Source organism: Odocoileus virginianus, unplaced genomic scaffold (genome assembly GCF_023699985.2).
Source record: "Odocoileus virginianus isolate 20LAN1187 ecotype Illinois unplaced genomic scaffold, Ovbor_1.2 Unplaced_Contig_3, whole genome shotgun sequence".
Lineage (NCBI taxonomy): Eukaryota > Metazoa > Chordata > Mammalia > Artiodactyla > Cervidae > Odocoileus > Odocoileus virginianus.
In genome coordinates, this window is record NW_027224320.1 from 1,246,146 (window position 1) to 1,268,982 (window position 22,837).

The 22,837-nt window shown below is 62.7% G+C and overlaps 1 protein-coding gene across 1 annotated transcript in view; it reads left to right on the forward strand.

Annotated features, from left to right (window-relative positions):
* EEFSEC (eukaryotic elongation factor, selenocysteine-tRNA specific) overlaps positions 1-22,837 on the forward strand; it is a 113,990-nt gene that overhangs the window by 25,270 nt on the left and 65,883 nt on the right. Inside the window, exon 2 of the mRNA XM_070463474.1 lies at positions 21,681-21,888. Coding sequence (XP_070319575.1) covers positions 21,681-21,888 — 208 coding nt within the window. The remainder of the gene's footprint in view (positions 1-21,680; positions 21,889-22,837) is intronic.

Below are 22,837 nucleotides of genomic sequence, written 5' to 3' on the forward strand. Positions count from 1 at the left end.
GCTAAAGGGCTGCCTGGGGTCTGAACGGAGCGTGTCTGCTGCACGGCCCTTTCTCTCCAGGAGGAAGGCTTCTCCTCGGGCCTGGCGGGGCAGGCTGGGGTGGCAGCTGCTCCCAGCCCCGCGGGCCCCCACCCCGTGCCTCCCCAGTGCTCCCCGCAGTGGCCGCTGTGCCTGCCGGCGGCCTCCTCTCCTGTCTGCAGGGAGGACACGGCCACTCAGGGCCGAGCCTGACACCGTCGGGGCCACGGCCCATCCGGCAGCAGTTACTAGAAAGCTGGCTCGGCCCAGCCTTTCTGGGGACTGATTGTGGAAAATCTCTCTAGAGCCTTAAATAAATTCTACTTGTGATTTCGTAATTCACCTTCTAGGAAACATCCACATGAGCCAGAGCTGTATGCTCAGAGACGGTCTCGCCTCTCACAGTAGCCGCCCAGTGGTCGACCGAGGTGCTCTGTGCCACCCTTCCTGGAAGCGGTGTTTACAGAGGGATTTAAAACAGGAAAACTCCCGTTAAATATAACATTACGTGAAGCCGTGGGGCCGGGAATGCCACTCCCGCCTAGCTCAGGAGTGCCTGGCTCCCAAGACGCAGGCAGACGTGGAGAGAGACGTCAGATGTCGGTCCAGCGGCCGAATTCCGGGGCGGCCGTCGGTCTCTTGGTTTCCATGATGAAGGAGGGGCTTCTCCCAGTTTTTCCTTTCCCCATGTTATTTCCCTGCATGTCTGTAATGAGCCCCATGGGTCTGCCCATCCTCCCCACACAGGTGCCTGGACTCAGCCCCGCGCGGGGCCGCTCGGCGCCTCGCACAGACTCTGCTCTGTGTCTGTTGGCGGTGTGGGGCTCTTCCTTTAATCCAAATGCATTTTAAGGTTTCGGGGCCAGGCTGTTCTGTGGCTTCTGTTGAGGAAACATGAGGAAAACCTGCCTTCCTCGTATCTGTCAACTACTAAAGCATTTAAAATATTATTTTTCCTTCTGTGAAATAACCAAAGCACAGCTGAGTCGCCGTCGCCGTGCGGGGCTGGGAGCTCCGTGCGACGGAGGCGGCAGATTTCACAGAAGTAGCTGCCGCGCGCTCGGGGGCTTGCTGCTCTGCTGCCTCAGAAAAGAGAGCCGAGCCCGGGTCTTTCTGAGCGCCGTGTTTGGTGACAGCAGAAGGAGCGTCCTGGAGCCACTGTCGCTGCCAGCTCTGCCGTCTGGGGGGGCAGGGGGCGCTCCCCCGCAGCGGCAGAAGGCACCTCTCCGGCGGAGCTGCTGGTGCAGGAAGCCATCAGTACTCAAAGATGACCGAAACTTCGCTCTGGCCCTGGAGGCTGGGGTGGGGGCTGGGCAGACGGCAGAGCCGGGGGTCTGCCGCAAGGACTTGCTGTGAGGTGAGGGCCAGCACGTCCCCACGGTGGCCAGACAGCCAAACTGGGCTCAGGTGAGGGGGAGCTCCGGCCTGTCTCCCCAGCGAACGGCGCAGGACTGTCCCGGCAGGGCCAGGGACACCAGGCCTGCGGAGGCTCTGGCCTGGCTGGACCCGGGTCACGCACTGCCTGCGTGGGACTGGAGAGTGCGCAGCCCTCCCCGCACGCGGCTCCGCGCTGGAGCCGGCAGGGCGGCCTCAGGAGCGCGCCTGCGCCTCTCGGCCAGCTAGTGTGAGGGTGGGTGCCCAGGGAGAAAGGCGAGGAGGCAGCCCATTTACAGTGATTGTCTTCTGAGCTCGGTGAGTCCAGATGGCTCGTGAAGAGAAAGTTCGGAGCGAAACGAAATGATCCCTCATGATGACCTGCACGCTGGACACGCACAGAGGTCCCTGTGCCGGGTGTCCTGGCCCTGCTGCGTGTCGCGTTTTCATGGAAAGCGGGAGGGAGTTGCTGGGCTCATGGGTGGGATGCGCGCTCTGACCTGGGAACACAGGCCCTTTATAGAGTCTCAAATACAAAGCCATTGTTTTCTGACTGTAAAACTAATACAGACCTATTTTAGAAAATTTGGATAATAGGCAAAATTATAAGGAAGAAAGTCATCATCCAGTTGACATGGTTGAAATTATAAATTTTATGTTTTTTCTGCAGCTTTTAAAACTTTGCCATTGTATTCTAGGCAGTTTTCCCCACACCATTAATCACGTTGTGTAAGCATCATGGTTTCACGCCCGCAGGCGTCCCATTGTGTGAACTCGTAGGGACAGGGACGCACCTTGGCTCAGAGCCGGCAGTGACTCCCTGGTCCTGCTCGCTCTGGAGCCTGGGCTCCCCGCCCGTGACCTGGGGGCACGGTCAGTCCCAGCGGGCCCCACGGCGCACCAGGAACCGGCCGCCCAGCTGCGGCCTCACCGCTGACACGCGGCCGTCTCTGTGCTGTGCGCCTCCTCTCTCACACCCGCGCCTGTGTCCTGCGTGTCTGTGGGAGCCGTCGTGCCTCCCCTTCGCACCAAGGCAGAGGTGCACACACGCTCAGCCGCCCCCCGGCCCTGGGCCCCGGTTCCGCTCTGCTGCTCTGAACAGTGGTGCCCAGGACGAGTCTGAGCCCCAGGCCATCCTGGCCTGGGTCACTCCCCGGGGCTCACGCACAGACGTGGCGCCGCAGGGCCACGGGCACGTGTGTGTGCACGCCTCTGATGCTCACCACCGGGTTCCCTCAGAAGGCAGAACTGGCCCGCACTCCCCAACCCTAAGCAGGACTTGTGGCCAGCCCTGGGTCATCGGCCCCTGAGTCCATGTGCCCCCGCCCCTCCCCATGGCCCGCAGGCCTCCGTGGCCACGCCACCGTCCCTGAGCGGCCCGGGCCCCTCCCCTCCTGGGGAACCTTCATCTGGTGGGAAGGCCTTGCTGCCGCCAGCCAGTCCTGCCTGCGTAGACGCCCCTCTGTCGAACAATGAGCACATTCAGGCCCGACTCGTGTTTTCAGTTATTAAAAAGCGGAGCCGCCTGTCTCTGCCTGTGACTTTAATCTCTAAGCCTTTATTCTCCCCCCACCCCCCCTTCCCAGCGCCTGGTATCTGTGTGAGTCCAGCCCCGGCGCCCCTGCATGCAGGCCTTCTGGACGTGTGGTGGCTCCCCAGCAGCGCCGATGCCCGCGGCCCTGAGCAGGGCTGGGCTGGGCGCTGTGGCCGGGAGAGCAGTGGCCATCCTTGCCCGCACGTCCCCGGGGCCTCACTCACAGTTGCTTCCACGCGGCCTGGGTTCAGAGTCGGTGGAGCCCCATCTGCCTCGGGCTAGCTTAGTCTTTATAAAGTTTACATCTTCCTTTGGCCTCTCAGCATTTCCTCCTGGGAATAGTTCTTGTGCTTGAATCATATCTGATAAAAGCAAGTCCCAAGAAAGGATCTTCAGTGATAACCTTAGGCCTCCCGAAACAGCCAGAGGTGCGGGGCTGGGCAGCCGTGCCCTCGGCTTCAGGAAGGAGCTCCCTGGGCAGCAGGGTGGATGCGGACACGGCTGAGCCCGGCTGCACATGTGGGGCCCCTGGGCCGCGGGGCTCTAGCAGAGGACGGCCCTCCCGTGCAGCGCCCTGTCATCAAGCCGTCTGCCGTCCTCAGGGCCTGTGGGCACCCCACACCAGGCTGTCAGTGCTCCGCGTCCGCGCTGTCTCCTGGCTCTGCTAGAACATACTTGTCGGCACCTCGTGGACTCTCAGAGAGGTTCTGTCTTAGAAGCAGAGACTGAAGGGGCAAGTGCGCTTTCATAGATAACACCACCCACCTGGCAGTGGTAGTCCGGGTCTTGGTTGTATCAAACTAATGTATTAAGTGCATTACCATCAGGGCTCCGAAGAATGGATGCTTTTGAACTGTGGTGTTGGAGAAGACTATTGAGTCACCTGGACCGCAAGGAGATCCAACCAGTTCATCCTAAAGGAAATGACTGCTGAGTTCATTGGAAGGACTGATGCTGAAGCTGAAACTCCAATACTTTGGCCACCTGATGTGAAGAACTGACTCATTTGAAAAGACCCTGATGCTGGGAAAAGATTGAGGGCAGGAGGAGAAGGGGACGACAGAGGATGAGATGGTTGGATGGCATCACCAACTCAATGGACATGAGTTTGAGTAAACTCCAGGAGTTGGTGATGGACAGGGAGGCCTGGCGTGCTGCAGTCCATGGGGTCGCAGAGTTGGACACGACTGAGTGACTGAACTGAACTGAACTGAACCATCAAGGAAATGAAGGCTACGTCTAAACTCTCAGGACCACATGTATCTCCCTTCTCTGCCCTGACACACCAGCTCACACACCAGGGTCTGCAGACTTGGGATTGAAAAGCTTTGACTAAGCCTCTCCCCGTTCATCCTGGCCTTACTGCATGCCCACTGTGAGCCAGCCTCCGACCCCGTGGCGGGGGACGCAGGAAGACACCCCCTCTCTGAGCGCCAGAGTGAGCCCCCCGTGGCGGCCGAGTGTTTGCAGCTGTGCGGCCACACCTCGGGCAGGCCGGGGAGGGTGTGGGCGGGGAGCACACAGCAATGACTGTGCTAAGACGACCGCTGCCGCAGCGCCGCGGGGGAGGGGCCTCTGTCCTACGCGCTCAGGGTGGCCCCTTAGGGCGTCTGCGGCCCCTGACGTGGTCCGTGACGTGGCCCTCAGGGTGGAGGGGAGGTGCGCAGGACGAGAGGAGTCCGAGGCTGTCCCGGCATGGGGCAGTTTGCTGTTGATCATGCGGTCACCACTGCTGACCGCAGACCCAAGCTGCTCGCAGTGCACCCTGGCGATCTTCGTCTCCTCTGCACACTACTTTGTTGTTGATTTTTACTATTGTTAGGGGCGCATTCCTGCCACTGCAGTGAAGTCTGCCTGATGAAAGGCCCCAGACCCCAGCACAGGGTGCTCTGGTCTCAGGCGGCCTTTGTCTGCGAGAAGCTTGGCCTGTAAGCGTTTTATTAGACCATTAAGTGGCCTGCAGCTCTCCCACACTCCCTAATGCCAGAGAGGGCCGCGCACACGCATCCACTTTTCTGAAACTCTTGCCCTTCCGGAGGCTTTGTTACACTTTGACCTGATTTTCTCTGAGTCTCGCCCCGTGGATCTGGCCTCACCTGCGTGGCTGGGACAACCATCTGTAGGGAGGACCTCCCTGGAGTGGGAGGCGCGCTGATGACTCCAGGGCCCAGAGCTCCTAAGCACGGCTCTGCTCGTGAGCCTCCTGGCTGTGCAGCACTCGGGGGCGGGGGTCCGAGGGCACCACCTGGACCGCACCTGCATCCGCCTCTTCAGGGTGACATGATGATCCCACGCATCTCACCGTGCAGCCTTGGGAGCATGCAGAGCGCGAGTCGCTCTGGCACTCAGAGTTGTGGCCCGTGCCATGTGAGGCGTTCTGGGCACCCCGGCAGGGGCTGCCTGGGGACCCAGGCGGCGTTGGGTCCTTCCTCTGGGTGGTATCTGCAGCCCTGTGTTAGTGGCCCCCTTGGGCTCCAGGGCAGGCAAAAGGTCCCTGTGTGGGTGACCGGCCACCAGCCTCGAACGCTGTCTGCGTCCTCATCAGGCCCCAGAGGAAGGGCTGAAGGGGAGGCCGCCTCTCTACCAGGGGCTGAACTCATCGCCAGACCCCAAGGCAGTGTAGTGTCACAACAGCAGAGGAGAGTCTCTCCAGCCTGTCCACATCTCACACGACCGCTGAGTTTGCGGACACGCCGCGCGCTCTGCTCTCGCTGGAGCCACGGGCTAGGCGGGGGTGTGTGCGTGCAACACGTGTGTGCTAGCCTGGAGGGCGCGGCAGAGGGGAGGCACCGTGCGCCGGAGCACGCCTGCACGCCCCTCACCGTCCCTGCTGAGTTGGCATTTCTGGACCACCCTTAATATCATACTACAATTTCATAAGTAAAAATTTCGACCTAAAAAATGTCATTCGGTGACAGATCACTAATATAAGTTGGTTAGAAATATGATATGAGATTTAAAAGCTTCAGCTTCCTCGGTTACATCAAATGAGGCGTCTAAGCAAAGTTCTGCTCTAGTCTGTGACGGCTCCTTCTAGCCTGCTCTCTCTGTGGACTGCGACCGAGCACAGACCTGCGGCCGTCGGGGGCCGCAGAGTGTCCACGGGGTGGTGTCGGGCGGCGGGGCTCCCCAAGGCCCCTTTGTTTCCGGGGGAAGGCTGGGGGCTGTAAGTTAGGTGCCGTTGAGAAGGCGTGTGGTCAGTGGGGAGCGGCTCCCCGGTCTCAGGGGAGGAGACAGCTATGCAGTGACGCCGTTGTGGAGGCCTGGGGGCAGCGGGGTGGGGTCCGGGCAGGTGGAGAGCTGAGGCGGAAGGTGGGGTGTTGGGTCACGAGGCCCTGGTCGTGGCGAGGCTGCGCACAAATGCCAGCCCTGAGCTGCGGCCGCTGCGCCGTGGCCCTTCCCTGCATCCTGGACAGCAGTGGATGCTCCCTACGGCTGGGCATCCGCACACCCAACGGGCTCCAGGACTGACGTCCAGCTGACTCAGGCCCTGGGGGTGAGGGGCAAGGCCTGCTGCATTTAGGACGAGACTTCCCGGGGGGATCAGGCTCCGAGGAGGCAGACCTCCCCTCCGTGTGACTTTGGGAGCAGGCCTGAGGGCGTGACGGTGGTGGCAGCCGGGGGATGCGCTCTGCATGGCCGCCGTGGGTTGGGTGAGGCGAGTGTGCAAACGGGCACTGGGGTTGCTTGGAAAATGCCCTGAAAGGTCAAAGGCAGGGTGCTGAGGGGAGGAGGATCCCTGAAGCCTCCTGGTGTGTAGTCCTCATTTGTGAAGGGCAGAAATCCCCCCCAAACTGCTGCTTGGAACCAGCACGGTCTGTGTGCCGGGTTCAGGCACAGCTGGATCCAGGCTTGCCTCCAGCCACTGCCTCTCTGCAGTTGGGGAGCCGCCCCGGGCGCTCAGCACAGCTGCTTTCTGCTGGTCGGTGCCCCCGGCCGAAGATGCAGGACAGACCGAACGGCCAGCCTGTGCCTGGCACTGGGCCCGGGGTTCCTGCCACGTATGGGGGGCGGAGCTGGGACGAGGGTCCTGGAGGAGAGCGGTGCCCTGGGCGGCTGGTGGCCGCTGTGCGGGGTGCCGTGTGGGCCGCAGGTGGGGCCCGCGTGGGTCTCCGGCCCCTCAGAGCAGGAGCTGCTCTCACAGCCGGCAGCCCCGCAGACCTACCGGCTTCCGTTACAAACCAAGCATTAGGCTATTTTTCTTGCTCTGGGAATTGTTGATAAAAACTGTTTAGTTGAAACATTGCAAAAGTTATACAGGAAAAATAAACAAATCTGAGGACCTGGCCAGTTGTGGCCTGGAGGGACATCAAAGCTTGGCCGGTCACCAGGCCCCGCTTGCTTCGGGGCGTGGCGTGTCCACCGCAGGCCGGGGGCTAGGAACCAGCTCCAAATCCAGGGCTGTGCTCGGGGTGGGAGTCCTGAGCCCCCGCTGGAGCAGCGGGTGGTCCACGCAGGCCTTCCACCTGCCACAGTCCAGGGGAGCCCACCCCCCTGCCCCAGGCGGCCCCCTCAGGCCTCTCCTCCCTGGCACCCGCCCGCTCACCCCACCTCGCGGGAGCGCTCACCAGGGGCCCTGTGTGCTGCTTGCAGGGCCAGGGCCCCAGGCCGCTGCTGGCGGGGCCGCTGCTCGGAGCAGGCCCAGGGCCCTCTCTGGCCGTGGCTGCTGCTGGGCTGCTGGGCTGGGCCTGTGGCTGGGAGCTTTTCCGGGGGCAGGGGCAGGCTTTCCCGCTGGCAACGTACCTGGCGTGGCTGAGGGCGCCCTCTGCAGCGGACGCGGAGCAGGTAAAACGTAGCCAAGCGTCTTCACGCTAACGTCTTAGTAGGTAGTCACTTAAGTTATAAAGTATTTGTAGTTGTCGTGAAGTACATTTTCTTGTCCCAGTTTTGGGAAACAGCACAGGAAGAGGAAAATAGAATCCCCCCGAGGCGCTGGGGCTGGGGTCTGCAGAGCGCGGCCAGTGGGGCGAGGCGCCCGGTCCCGTCCCTGGAGCGGCAGAGAGCCGCGGCAGGGGCACCGCGCGCGCGCTTCTCTTAGCCCGCGTCCCTCTCACGGGGCTCTCTGCCCGTCGCCTTGAGGGCCCAGGACAGCCTGCATGCTGTGCTTTGCGTGACTCAGGGCCCTGAGATCCAGAGGCAAGTGGAAGACGAAGCCCACCGCAGCGGGCTGCCCGAGCAGACCTGTGTACCGCCTGGCCCTGGCCCAGACGGGCCTGTGAGAACTGCTCCGGAAACAGCTGGTGACAGGTTCCGTGCTGTCAGCCTTTCTGTTTTCCTTGTTACCAGAAAAATAATCAGCTCCGTGTCTCACACACTTGATAAAGCGGCCCAGGCACCAGCTGTAGCTCGGAACAGTTTCTGCTCTCGTTGCTTTCAGACAGGACATGGGTGGGCTCCCGGGCAGGCTCCCAGGCCGAGCGCAGGGCCCGCGTCCAGGTTCAGCACGTCTGTTCTGTTCCGTCCATCCTTCCCGTCTCCCGGGCTCTGCTGGGCGTGGTGCTGGGCTGGCCTCGGGGGTCCGTGAGAGCATGTGAGGGGGCAGAGCCCGCTCCCCCCGGCTCCCAGCCGGTGGCTCTCCATGTCGGGACACTGCTTTCTGGTTTGGGGCCTTCCCTGTAGCCGCCTTCCTAAGGAGGCTGGGACCCTCTCCCTCCCGTCAGTCAAGGGAGCCAAGATGCTTGCAGAAGGACACCAGGAGGCTGCTGTCAAGGAGCACGTGCTGGGCAGAGCAGCAGCCCCCACCGGCCACTCCTTGCACTCAGCGCCGCCCCCCAGACCTCCGACCGCCAGACCCACCACCTCGGGCCTTGGTACCCGCGTGGGGGGTTCCGGGCCCCCCAGGCCTGTGGCGTCTGCTGCACAAACCATCCCCCAGGGCCTCTGCCCGCTGCCTCGGCCTGAGACCCCGTCCCCTCCACCTCCCACGGACTGTCGCCAATGAAGCTTGGTGATGCTTCCTGGGAGTTGGTGTATGTGATTTTATTCCTCACAGGTTATTTTTTTTTAAGTTTCTCCCCACCCCAGTCATTTATGTGTATGGAGAATCTGATTCTCCATATAGAGGAAATTCTCAATTCCCCAAAACAGAGGAGACGATGAGGGGCCGCCGAGAGTCTCGTCACTGAGGACGACGCCCGTGAGTGTCTGTCCTCAGTTTTATGTGGCCGTGCGGTTCTCGGTCGCGGCAGATGAATGCTTCAGGTGCAGACTCAGGACCCTCTCCCTGAGCAGGGGTTCAGCCCCGGCCCCCGCATGGGGAGCTCAGTCTCCACCGCTGGGCCACCTGGGTGGCCCCCACCTGCGAGCGTCTGACATGGTGTCTCCCTGCTGAGGACCCTGAACCTGGGTTTTCAGGGCCTGCTTTCAGGATTCAGGGCCAGGAGTCTCGTCTCTGAACCACGTGGGCTCTGACGGCTGGCTCGGCAGCCCCTGGTCCTGCCGGCCACCCTGCCCACGCCCCGAGGAGCACAGCGTCAGGCGCGGAGCACGCGGGGGCCACCCTGCCCACGCCCCGAGGAGCACAGCGTCAGGCGCGGAGCACGCGGGGCTCCTGTTCGTGTTCCCAGCTGTCCGTGAGAGCCGTCGTCAGAGGGGACAGCTCCACCAGCAGGCGTGCACTGCTCAGCCTCACTGCAGTCCAGCAAGGGATCTGGTCTTGTCCTGGGGTCCCGGGACAGAGCCCCTGAAACTGGGATCCCCCGGCGGTCGTGCTGGGCCCCTAGACTGCATCTGAGCTCCACTGGGGGAGACGGAGACCAGCAGTGTGACTGGGGACCAGCTTTGGGCCGAAACAGTGGCCTGACTGCCTGACCTCTGAGGTCAAGGGCAAGCGGACTGAGTTCAGTCCTGTGGCCAGGGTCTGAATCCCTCATGCCCAAGTAGTGAGACCCCAGTGAAAGTCTGGGCCCAGGGCTCCGCAGGGCTTTCTGGCTGGTACAGAGGTTGATGACGGGCGAGGTGCCCTGAGCCCATAGGGGAGGCGGGGTGGGGGGGGTGGCCCGCGCCTCTTCCTTCGGCCGGTCTGGGCTCGTGTCCTGCAGAGTAATGTTGTAATCGGTGGCCCCGTCCTGGGTTCTGTGGCTGTGGTGCCTTCTCTGTGTCTGTTCTCAGAGACTGCGCCCTGGGGCGGGGGTGCCAGGGCCCCAACCCCGACACGGCCTGGCTGCGCGGAGCCCTGGTGGACGCTGGTGGGGTCCGTCTCCCCTCCCCGGTCTCTGCCGGGGTGCCATGTGGCCCCATCACTCCCGGCTTGAGTCTGAGAGGCTCACTGCCTGGCTGCGAGAGGCGGCGGAGTGGGCTCTGACTCACAGGTGTAGGGGCCAGGGGCGGGGAGATGCTCGGGACCGGGGCCCAGGGCAGCCTGTGTGCCGTGATCACAGAGGGGAGGTTGGTGGTCCTTGAAGAAGAGGCGCCCAGGGAGCCTGTGCTGCTCACCGCCGTCAGGAGTCCCTGAAGGAGGGCACAGGAGCCCTTGGGCCGGAGAGGCTGGCGGACTGTCCCCACGAGGACCCGTGTGTCCGTCCCAGGCGGCTGTGTGTACTGCCCTCCGCTGGGAGGGGAACAGCCGTCCCGAGTTGTTGCGGTAGAGCGGGGTCTGGTCCCCGAGCCAGCAGTCCACACCTCCAGTCCTTCCGAGGGGTCTGGCCTGTCCCCAGGGTCTGGGGGACACGGGACGCATCCCTGCAGCCCTGCCGCGTCCTCGCGGGACTGCCCCCCCCCAGCCGCTGAATCCCCTCGTCTCGTCGCAGACTTCGCGTCTTGCTCTCATGTCCTGCACTCGTTGACCTTGTGGGTCTCAGTGTCTCCCCGCTGCACTGGGAGCTCCTTGAGGGCAGGGCTGGGCCCCACTGGGGGCCGCGCACAGAGCACAGAGGCCCAGTGTGGCTGGGGGCAGCTTGGGAGGGAGGCGCGGGGGGGCGGCCACTGCTCGGTCCCCCTGACTCCGTCCAGAAAAACGTCTGCTTGTGTCTTGAACTCATTTTCATTGCTTGCTTCAGTGGCCTCACTTGGCAGCTGAGGCCATATGCTAATTCCACCCTTTTCATAAAGGAATTCTGCTGATTTTACTGACTTTTTATGGTAGACTTCCCCCCCTTTCCTTCTTTTTTTCTCCTGCTTCCCTAGTAAACAGATTCCTGAGACCACGCTCTCAGGCTCTGCGACCCTGCACGCTCCGACCTTGTCGCCCGGGGCAGCCTGGCCGGCCTCCCCCACCCTCCCCTGCACCCGTGGTGCCTTCCCTGCCTTGGGGCTCGCCGTGGCTGGGTCCCGTCTCTGGAAGGGCCTGCCTGTGTCTGAGGCCACAGCACCAAGCACCGCCGCTCAGAACCCCCAGAACGCGGTCCTGCTGTCCCGGGGCCCCTTCCCTGGGGGAGGGGGACAGCCTGGGCTGCTTGCTGCCACACCTGGAGTCTCAGCGCATCTCCCACGTGGCCCCACGGGGCTCCTCCTCCCCGTCACTGGGGTCTTGGGGGTCTTCTCCCAAGGAATGCAGCTTCTGCAGGCCCGGGCCCTGGTGCTCACTGCATGCCCTCCTGCCCAGGACACGGCCGCCAGCACCCTCCTCGCCATTTTGGCACATGAGCCTCTCTGGCGGGCCGGGGCCATCACGCCCCAGGCCGGGGAGGAGTCTGCTCATGGCTCGCAGCAGGCTGCTCGGGGCCCTCACCCCCCCCCCCCCCCGCAGAAGGGCTTGCTGACCGCCGGCCCTGAGCGGCGGGGGTCGCAGGACACGGCTGTGCTGGGCATCCTGGGAGCCCAGGGGAGGGCTGCCTGATCCCGACGGGGTGGTGGCGTCTGAGCTGCAAACCCCGCGTGCAGTGCCAGGGGAAGGGCCGAGGCAGGAGGGGCGCCGGGCAAGCGCAGGTGCCCAGGTCCCGGGATGCAGGGCTGACGGCCGGGCTGGGGCTCGTGGGGGAGGCTGGGGGGGGGGCAGCCCCAGCGCCCTGCCCTCTGCCCCTCAGGGGGCTTTCACCATCCCACACTCTCGCCTTCTTGGGGGGCCCTGTGCTGTGGACCCAGGGCTGTGGGCTGGGTGCCCGCCGCTGCCACCACTCTCCACCCTAGCTGGAACGTGGCCGTTCTGGGCCTCTGCCTGCAGGATGCGGGCTGGACAGGGCACCCAGCCCCTCTGGATGCCAGTGGCGAGGACGGCACCTGTCCTCAAGGACATTCCACCCGGGGCCACCGAGGTTTCCACCTCGCTCTCCTGGGAGAACCGTCTTCTCGAGTCCCCCTTGGGCTGCCCTTGTCCCAGGGCGCTGAGCCTGTGGGAGAACCTTGCCTGACGCTGGGGGGATGCCCGCCAGAGAGCGACCGGCCGTAAGGCTGCGGCGGGGGGGGGCCTCGGGGGGGGGGGCCTGGGTAACCCCGGATGAGGCCTGCAGAGCCTGCCCCGGGGCCCCACGAGAGTTCGGATCTCAGCTGAGGTTTCTCTGGCGACAGGCCCACGGCCTCAAGCCCCACTCTACCCCCTGGGGAGCCCACCTGGAGACTGTGGGGGCCCTGCCCAGCTTCTCCGGGAGGAACCCCCCCACCAGCACCTGCGCTCCTCCCGAGTCCTGGGGCGGGAGGGCCCAGGGCTCAGCAGGATTCACCAGCCAAAGACGTGCGCGTTTGCTCCACGTCCTCCAGCCCCCTCTGGAGACCCTCCGCTGGGAGCTGCAGGCCGACTTTGGCCAATAAACATGTTTTGTTTGGGCCATGCAGTTTAAACATGTTTTCGGAATTGGTTGTCAACATTTAAAAGTTGGCACAGTTCGCACAGTGGTCCAGATTTTTGGCTTCTTTTGAAAAACCGGAAGATCTGGCAACTGCAGGCCCACATTCCTCTCTGGCCACGTGGGCTGGAGCCGGGGGGGGGGCATCCCCCAGAGTGACCGTGGTGTCCATCCCCCGAGTGACCGTGGTGTCCATCCCCCGAGTGACCGTGGTGTCCATCCCCAGAGTGACCGTGGTGTCCATCCCCAGAGTGACCGTGGTGTCCATCCCCCGAGTGACCGTGGTGTCCATCCCCCAGAGTGACCGTGGTGTCCATCCCCAGAGTGACCGTGGTGTCCATCCCCGAGTGACCGTGGTGCCCATCCCCCGAGTGACCGTGGTGTCCATCCCCCAGAGTGACCGTGGTGTCCATCCCCAGAGTGACCGTGGTGTCCATCCCCCGAGTGACCGTGGTGTCCATCCCCAGAGTGACCGTGGTGTCCATCCCCCGAGTGACCGTGGTGTCCATCCCCGAGTGACCGTGGTGTCCATCCCCCAGAGTGACCGTGGTGTCCATCCCCAGAGTGACCGTGGTGTCCATCCCCGAGTGACCGTGGTGTCCATCCCCCGAGTGACCGTGGTGTCCATCCCCCAGAGTGACCGTGGTGTCCATCCCCCGAGTGACCGTGGTGTCCATCCCCAGAGTGACCGTGGTGTCCATCCCCCAGAGTGACCGTGGTGTCCATCCCCAGAGTGACCGTGGTGTCCATCCCCAGAGTGACCGTGGTGTCCATCCCCCAGAGTGACCGTGGTGTCCATCCCCGAGTGACCGTGGTGTCCATCCCCCAGAGTGACCGTGGTGTCCATCCCCCAGAGTGACCGTGGTGTCCATCCCCAGAGTGACCGTGGTGTCCATCCCCCGAGTGACCGTGGTGTCCATCCCCAGAGTGACCGTGGTGTCCATCCCCGAGTGACCGTGGTGTCCATCCCCCGAGTGACCGTGGTGTCCATCCCCCAGAGTGACCGTGGTGTCCATCCCCAGAGTGACCGTGGTGTCCATCCCCCAGAGTGACCGTGGTGTCCATCCCCCGAGTGACCGTGGTGTCCATCCCCCCGAGTGACCGTGGTGTCCTCTCGCTCCAGGTCGAGGCCCCCACCAGCCCTGCAGGCCCTCGACTTTGCCCATGGCCCATCTCGGGACAGGTGTTCGTCCAGGGCTGGGGTTGGCGAGGCCGGGACCTCGGGTTCAGTGCCTGCTGTGCCAGGCCCAGGGCTCTGAGGTCTGCACGCGGCCCCGAGCCCGTGGGAGAGCGAGGCTCTGTGAGCAGGCCTCCCCGGGCGGCAGGGGTGGCGCTGAGGGCCAGCCCGCGTGCCCCCACGTGCGGGACCTCTGTCTGCAGGCCTTGCCCTGTCCGTGGGGAGGGAAGGCACAGCCTGAAACCCGGGGGTGTTTCTGCTTTGGGCTCACAGGCTGCCTGCGTCTTCAGGAGAAACTGTCCCCGGTGCCCCTGAGGAGGAGGCAGGCTGAGTGGCCCCGGGCCCTCCACCTGGGTGCCCCCGCACCCCCGCATGAGCCCCCACCACGCCCTGAGCCCCCAGTTCTCTCGCGGAGACGGGCTGTCTGTGCGCCAGACCAGCCGCGTGCAGACCCGTGGTCCGGGCAGCCGCGCTGCAGTGATGAGGCTTTCAGGCTCGTCCCCATGATGGGCGCTGGATTTGCAGAGTTTTAGTGAAAATCATAGACGTAGCATTTCCCCAGACACGTGGGAGTGCAGGCAGGACCCAGTTTGGGGGCCGCGCGCCCCGAGGGCCACGTGAGGCGCACGATGCTCTCACAGCTCCCAGTGGCCTGCTCCCCACCATGGAGATGAAGACACAGACCCGCTGCTTGGCTGGTGAGCGGAGCGGAGGTGCAGACTCGTCACCTGGGGCCTGGCCACGACCCCATCCCCGAATCCCAGCGGACCCTGCGCATCCAGGGTCCAGGCAGTGAAGGCTCAGGAGTTGTCTGTCCTGGGGATCCTTTTGTTGCTGGCTGCTCAGCAGGTCCTGCGGGGAGCCGGCCTGGCTCACCCTGAAGTCTGGTGCCCGTGGACCACGTGGCCCAGCCTGCTGGCTGCGGCCGTCCGGCCCCGAGGTCCCAGTTGGGAGGGCGCTGCCGGCTCACGTTCCCACGTCCACCCCCGGTGTCTGTCCACACAGAGCTCTCCCGTCCATATTTGGCGATTTGTCTCTCTCGCCCGCCTCTCCGAGGTGTCTGCCAAAATCCTGTATAATTCGTGTCATCTCCCGAGCTGTTACAGTATATGAGGGCAGGGGATAATTTAGTTATTTTTTAAAAAAGAGTCTTAGCAAAAGTGAAAAAGGAGGGGGGAGTTTTCGTACTCACTGCATGAAATAGACAATATTTCCTGAAACAGGAGATACGATCCTCAAAGAATTTAAAATAAAACATTCATTTTATTATTTTTTTAAAGAAGGAAAAACCAGGGGAAAAAAAAGTAGAATAGTCAGTCTTTTTATCCTAAGTACAGATGAAATTGATTAAACCTTAAAGACTGGCCTCCGCACACCCGGCTCATTAATTGAAGCATTTCCTCTTGCCCAGAATGGGAAGTTCACATTAAGCCGAGCGCGCCCTGAGTGGCGGTGACACTGGAGAGCCAAGCGTGCTCCACGACCCTATTTTCTCCTCGGTGCAGGAGGAAATCCTAAAATGGTTACAGGGGGGCGGGCAGGGGGAGCAGAAACCCCACATTTTAAGGAAGCCTTCTTTCATTTCCTTGTAAAGCATGAAATCAAATTATAGCTCATGGCCCACAATTATTTTATTTCTACATTTCAAATTCCGTTTTCTGCTCCTTCTCGCTGCTCTTGAACAGGAGTCGTACTGTTATGCAAAGTCAGCTAAAAAGATTACCTCAGGTAGACAACGACACAGTAGCTTAGGGAAGCGAGCGCGGCCAGGACTGCTGGCTCGCGGTGGGCCCGGAGCCCGGCGTGCCTCCGTCCCCTCCGTCCCCCACGTCCCCACGTCCCCTCTGTCCCCTCTGTCCCCCGCGTCCCCTCCGTCCCCCGCGTCCCCTCCGTCCCCTCTGTCCCCCGTGTCCCCCCCGTCCCCTCTGTCCCCTCCATCCCCCGCGTCCCCTCCGTCCCCCGCGTCCCCTCCGTCCCCCGCGTCCCCTGCGTCCCCTCCGTCCCCTCTGTCCCCTCCGTCCCCCGCGTCCCCTCCGTCCCCCGCGTCCCCTCCGTCCCCCGCATCCCCACGTCCCCTCTGTCCCCCGCGTCCCCTCCGTCCCCTCCGTCCCCCGCGTCCCCTCCGTCCCCCGCGTCCCCTCCGTCCCCCGCATCCCCCGCGTCCCCTCTGGCCCCCGCGTCCCCTCCGTCCCCCACGTCCCCTCTGTCCCCCGCGTCCCCCGCGTCCCCCTGTCCCCTCCGTCCCCCGCGTCCCCTCTGTCCCCTCCGTCCCCCGCGTCCCCTCCGTCCCCCGCATCCCCTCCGTCTCCTCCGTCCCCTCCATCTGGGAAGGCGTGCCGGCTGACCGCTGCAGCCCTCTGCCCCGAGGAAGCGGAGACCGCTGGCTATTGCTGCGCTGCCCTCCAAGGAGGGCGCCGCAAGCCATGTGTTGCTCTGTCCCAGGCGTCCAGGGTGGCTGGGGAGACGGAGGCGGGGAGGTGTGAGCCTGGCGCCCGCTTAACACCCCTGCCCAGAGAGGTTGAAGGTCACGCCTTTCCCGACTGTCATCCAGCCCTTGTTCTTTTGCAGGGAGAGAGGCAGCTAGGTCTGGCGTGTCCTTCACGCGCTCTTGCCGACCCCCTCGTGCACAGCAGGCCTGGGGCTCAGAGTGACGCCGCGAGTTTTGCTTTGTCGTTTATCTTCCCTTTTAGCTGTTTTTCCTTGTGGCGGCTCTGGGTCTTTGTCAGCGTGCTCGGGCTTTCTCTGGCTGCGGCGAGCAGGGGCCGCTCTCTAGCTGTGAGGCGCAGGCTCCAGGCACACGGGCTTCAGTACTTGGGCGTCTGCGCTTAGTTGCTCTGCCGCACGTGGGATCTCCCCGGAAAGAAAGAAAGTGGAGTTGCTCAGCCGCATCTGACTCTCTGCGACCCATGGACCGTACCCCACCAGGCTCCGTCCATGGGATTCTCCAGGCAAGAATACTGGAGTGGGTTGCCATTTCCTTTTCCAGGGGATCTTCCCGACCCAGGGATCGAACCCTGGTCTCCCACATTGCGGGCAGACGCTTTACCGTCTGAGCCACCAGGGGTGCCCCAGACCAGGGATCAAACATGTGTCCTTTGCATTGCAGGGCAGACTCTTAACCACTGGACTACCAAGGAAATCCAGGTAGCTTCTACTTACAGGAAGTTTAATGCATTTACTGTCACCTAAAGTGAAAGCGAGGTTGCTCAGTCATGTCCAACTCTTCGCGACCCCATGGACTGTAGCCCACTGGACTCCCACATCCCTGAGATTTCCCAGGCAAGAATACTGGAGTGGGTTGCCATTTTCTTCTCCAGGGGATCTTCCCAACCCAGGGATTGAACCCAGGTCTCCCACATTGCAGGCAGATGCTTTACCCTCTGAGCCACCAGGGAAGAACCAGGGAAGCCATGTAATGTTGTATTTAGTATAAGTGCATTAGAATTCCAAAAAAAAGACTCACTTTAAACACACTTAAGTCCCCAATACTAGCAGCAGTGTTCGTGGGTGGGGCACCGGGTAACTGGGATGCCCTCCCTGACGCAGGGTCGCCTGCTCTCCAGACCTCCAGCCCCAGGTCCTCCCTCCACGCCCCATCTTTGTCAGCCCTGCCTCTCAAGAAGTTCTCTTAAAGGTCTACCCTTAAAGACTCTCTTAAAGAGGCTTTCATGCTTCCACTGAAGATCCCGTCAGCCACACGGCCTGTCCTTCTGAACGGGGACCCAGCCCCAGTCCAGCTGCCCCCCCACAGTCCTCCCCTGCCTGGACCCCGGGATCAGGGCAGCCCTGTGGCGTTTCTCCCCCACCTCCACTGGACCCCAGAAGCAGGGCGGTCCCGTGCTCCTCCCCGCCTCCACTGGACCCCAGAATTGGGCCGGCCCCGTGGCGTCTCTCCTGCCCCCACTGTGAGTCCGGCTCCTCTGCCCAGCCCCTTCCTCCCGCCCTGCGGCTCACAGACCAGGACCTGCGTTTTCATCTGTGTTCACAGCCTTCAGCACAAGCTTGAGCTGGGGCAGGGCTTAATCAGTCTGTGGGCCTGAGCAGGCAGACGGCTGCCTCCCCAGCCTCCCCTCGGCTGACCAGGAATGTGGTCCTGAGGCTGAGCGTCCGCTCCCTGCTGGCGTGCAGAGCGGCCTGAGTGCCTTGCCGTGGCAGGGGGCTGGGAGGGGAGGCTCGAGTTGTCCGCCCCCCCCGCCTCTGGTGCCTCCTGGGATCCTCGGGATGGGAGAGGGAACTGTCAGGCCCAGAAGGGCTGGTGCAGACGGGACCTGGACTCTCGGCTTTGTCCGCGGCCTCCCTCCGGCGCCGCACACCACCTCCGCGGTAGGCGCTTGGCACAGCCGACACCAGGGCCTTCTGAGGGGTCCCAAGGTCACAGCGGCTCGAGGGGCCCCGCTGGAAGCCGGGTCAGAGCCAGGAGCCACCCGCGCCCGGCACTAGCCCCCGATCACTGTTTCTTCACCACACTTTGATCCGGGGACAGGAAGTGACATAACTCTGGCCTGTCTTGTCTTTCTCTAAATCCCCAGTATTTCCACAGAATGAATCAACCAGTGTCTTTTCCGATTCCCATGAACCCAGGGTAGGAAATCACTCTGAGCCTGCAGGGCCAGAAGGAGCGAGTGGGTGGGAAACGCTCACAAGTGCCCCTCTATATTTCTCCGTCTATCAGCGCTTTCCATCTGCTTGTGAGGACTGCAGAGTCCTTTAAAGGTTTGCAGAGCAATTAGAACATGGCTGAAGTTTCTCAGTACTTTTAAAAATTACAATTTCCAATTCCATAGATTATATATCTTAATCGTTTCGGAAATAAAAGTAAAGAAAAACCTACAAAGATCAGCATTTAACACGTTATCTGTGAGATGAAATTTTCCTTCTGGGACTAAAAGGGGGGAAAATGTGTTTGGGGAGAAAAAAAGTTTTCAACGGGAGAAACTGAATATAAAATGTTAACCATTTTAGCAAAACCAGATCGTTAACCCAAGTTTGAGTTTTAATAAAAAGCTATGGGCACCCTAAATAAGAAGTAATATTGAATTTAAAACAAAGGAAAAACTTTAACTGGTGACGTTAAATATTCAAGAAGTGGGGTAGGTGCCTACAACCCAGCGTAGAGCTGCAGTGGACGCCGGCGTCCTGCGCATCGGGAGCGTTTCCCAGCACAGCGAGCGCCTCTGTGCGCGGGGACGTTGGGTGGAGCCTGTGGACGGCAGTGAGGCTGCGGGAGGTGCCTCGGGAGGGGCCGGGGGAAGCGCCTTGGGCGCCAGAACCCTAGGACTGCTGGGATGGTGCTTCCACCCAGGGAGAGGAGAGGGGAAAGGAGCCGCGGTGCGTGGAACGGTTCCGAGCGGCGTCTGGGAGGCCCTCCACGGGGCCCTTGGCTAGTGCCAGGCTGTGGCCTGGAGTACTGTGTACCCCAGTGGGCAGGAGATTCGGACTGTTTGAACCTGGCCTGCAAAGGGGGCTACCCTTGTGCGCGCGCACACACACACACACATCCTGCCCAGCGAGGGGCCACAGCAGTCCGACCAGCTCCCGTCAGTGACGCGCTGACCCTGTGTCTGGCAGACCCAGCGTGCCGCCAGACCCGCAGGAGCCCCAGAGCGGCTGCCGGCCCCAGGGACAGGCCCCGGGCTGGGAGCAGGCCTACACGGGGCCGGCTGTGGACGGCGGCCTGGGGAAAGACGCAACTCAGCCCACACACACTGCCTACACTCGGCCCGAGATGGGTCGGGTAGAATCTTTGGGAGTCAGCGGTTGTGGCCACCCCAGGCCTGCCTATGACGTGGCCAAGGAGCCGTCTTGCCGGGCCCACGGCTTCCGGTCGCCCCGCCCTGATGTCTGTGCTAGCGGCCCAGCTCCTGACTGCACGTGCGCCTGAATCCTGCCTGCTGCGCGCCAGCCCTGGCCCTCGGCTCGGCCCCGCGAGGAGACCCTGTCTCACAGTGGGGAGGCGGAGGCCCGGGCCCAGGACACTGAGCAGCAGGGCCAGGGCTCGAACCTGCAGCGTCTGCGCTCACACGCCGCTCCTCCATCGCCAGCTGCCTGCGGGCCGGGGCCTGCATTCCTGCGTCTCTGGGTCCCTGCGGTGTCCCGAGGAGCAGGTGGGCCAGGCTCCTCCGAGGAAGCCAGGAAGACGGGAGAGGACAGGGCGCAGCGGCAAGCTGCCAGCGTCCTCGGGACGACCTGGGCCGAGCACCGTCCCTGGGGGCGCGGGGCCGCTCACTCACCACCCCCTGAAGAGCCCGGGAGGACGACAGGGCCACGTCAGCAGAGGAGAAACAGGGGGAACAACACAGCCAGCCGTGTCGGAGACAAGAAAAAAGGAGACAGCCGAGGACAAGACCGCAGACAGAGAGGCGCTGGGCCCCTGCCAAGAGGAGGGCGAGCCGGGGGCCAGCGAGTGCCGGAGGCCCGCGACACGGCCCCCGCGGGGCTGGGCGAGGGTCCCGGCTGCAGGGCCCCCTGAGTGCGCCCCTCCCGAGTCTCACTGTCGGGACCTGCAGAGGAGAGAGGGTTCCCGTGACTCGGGGGCAACGGGTCGCCGTCCAGAGAACACTCAAGTCCGGTCTCCACCTTGCATGTTAGGCCAGAATAAATTCCAAATGGGTCAGTTTGAAGCAGAGACTTGTAAGTGTGCACAGACACGTTTGGCCGCATCGAGTCTCGGTTGCCCTTGAGGTCTTGGCGGACCTTCCGCTGCGGCGTGCGGCCCTCCGGTTCTGGCGCTCCGACTCTGGGGCTCTGCAGCGTGTGGGATCTTAGTCCCCCGACTCGGGGCCGAACCCATGTTGCCTGCACTGCAGGGTGCATTTTTAACCGCTGGGCTGCCAGCAAAGTCTCTGAAATATAGACATTTAAAGCTGTAAAAGGACTGGAAGAAAACGCATGAGAAAATACATATAATCTTAAAAGTAAAAAATAACTAGGTAACACACAAAGCCCAGAAACAAAAGGGAAAAGAGGGAAGACTGACCATTTCCGCATAAAAAGGAAACATTTCTGCATGGGAAGGAAAGATTCGTAAAAGCAAAGGTGACTCAGGAGAGAGGCCTGCAGTGCGCCTTCCCCGCCCGGGAGAGCGTCTTAGCGTCTCTAAATCGGCAGCAAAGAGAAAAGTGTCAACAGGGCCCTTGCAGGCGCCCCCAGCCCCTCCTCTTGGCTTAGCAGTGTTAAAGTGTCTTTAAATTGGCAACAGGGACTAACAATCCAATCTGAAGGGGAAACGGTATCCATCCGTGTCCCACCCCTGAAGGTGGCAGCGGGCGGGGGAGGCCAGGCCAGCCCCAGGCAGCGCCCGCTGCAGGCGGAGGCAGAGGTACTAAGTGTCCTGGGGAAACACGGCAGGAAAGAAGGCTGGGACGGTGTGGGAGGCCGGGGGGCTGCCAGGACTCGGAGAGGCTGGGCAGGGGCCGGGGCAGAGACCCCACAGGGCGGCGGGGGTCCGCGGCCCGGCACGGAGGCTGGTGGCTGGGGGGCCGTCAGACGGCAGGCAGGGCAGAGCCATGGAAGGCAAGCCGCTCAGGTTAGAGGTGGAGGCCCTGCACGCCAGCATCAGGAAGAAGCAACTTGAGACTGCATGGAGGTTCTGGTTTTCCCCCAGTGGGCTGACAGAATAACACTGACCACAGCGAAAGGGCGGCCGGAGAGCGAGTCCTCAGCTGCCAGACCGCCGTGCGCACAGGCTCCTGGAGCCCCCAGCGAGCCTGCCGTGCTGCCCATTTAGAGACGGGGAAATCTGGTTATAGAACCAGGAGCGGCCAGCGTTCCCGGCCAGGTGACCCCCCACCCGGCGCTAGGGGCTGCGGTCGCCACGCACACCCCCGCTCCCCTCTGACCTGGTCCTCTCTTCCCCCAGGGGCCCAGATCATCGACCTGATGATGCTGGTCATCGACGTGACCAAGGGGATGCAGACCCAGTCGGCCGAGTGCCTCGTGATTGGGCAGATTGCCTGCCAGAAGCTGGTCGTGGTGCTGAACAAGATCGACCTCCTGCCCGAAGGGAAGAGACAGGCCGCGATCGACAGGATGACGAGGAAGATGCAGAAGACCCTGGAGAACACCAAGTGGGTTTGCTGACGGGTTAGAGGCCGCAGTGCTTGTGCCAGAGGACGAGGAGCCGGGAGGGGCGGCTTCCTGACGTGAGTGGCGGGTGGCTCCGTCGGCATCTCGTTCAGGGACCCAGGCCACCTGCGTCTTGCGGCCCCGCTGCTCTAGGTGTGTCCTCGTGGGCCGGGCACTGGCCCACGAGGGTCCAGGGATCACATGGCCTGAAAGGGCCCCAAGCCGCCCCCGACCCGAGGCCCTGTGGATGAGGCCTCAGTCCTGCCTGCTCACTGCCTGCTCAGCTGAGACCTGGTTATCGGAACGGGGGTGGGTTGGGGTGATGGCTGGACGTGACTGTCACAGAGGCTTATGGAGTTGGAGGGACAGGTGGACAGAGGGGTGATGGACAAATGCTGGATCACAGGGCCCTCTGGAATATTTCATGCCAAGGGGTTTACGATTCTGTCCTGTGGGAAGTGGGGAGTCGTTGAATTTTGTGCAGGGGCGTAACTGGGAGAGGCAGGCTCTGGTCAGGAGGGTCCCGGAGACAGGGGTGAGCCCCGGGAGAGGGCGACCGGGCGGCCTTGTCCTTCGCCAGCTGCTGGTCTTCAGGGTTTGGGGGGCAGAAAGCCCCCTGGGTGCTCGGTGGCCACAGAGGCAAAAGCAGAAGACACCCACGGAGCATGGGTGTCCGCGCGCCTGCTGCATCCTTGGGCCCCCCTCGCGGCCAGCGCCCTCTGATCAGAATGGACCCGCGGCCCCCCCGACTCCATCGAGCCCTGGCCCCTGCTCCTCCCCCCTGGGGGGCGCACACAGTGGAGGTGGTTTTGTCTCCCCGTCACAAAGATGGATATGCTTTCCCCTCTGTGATGCTTTCTTCGGCTCTAACACCTGCAGCTCTCACTCAGAATTCTCCAGTTGGTTAAATTAAAGCTTCAGCCCTGAGAATGGGCCAAATGTGTCATAAAA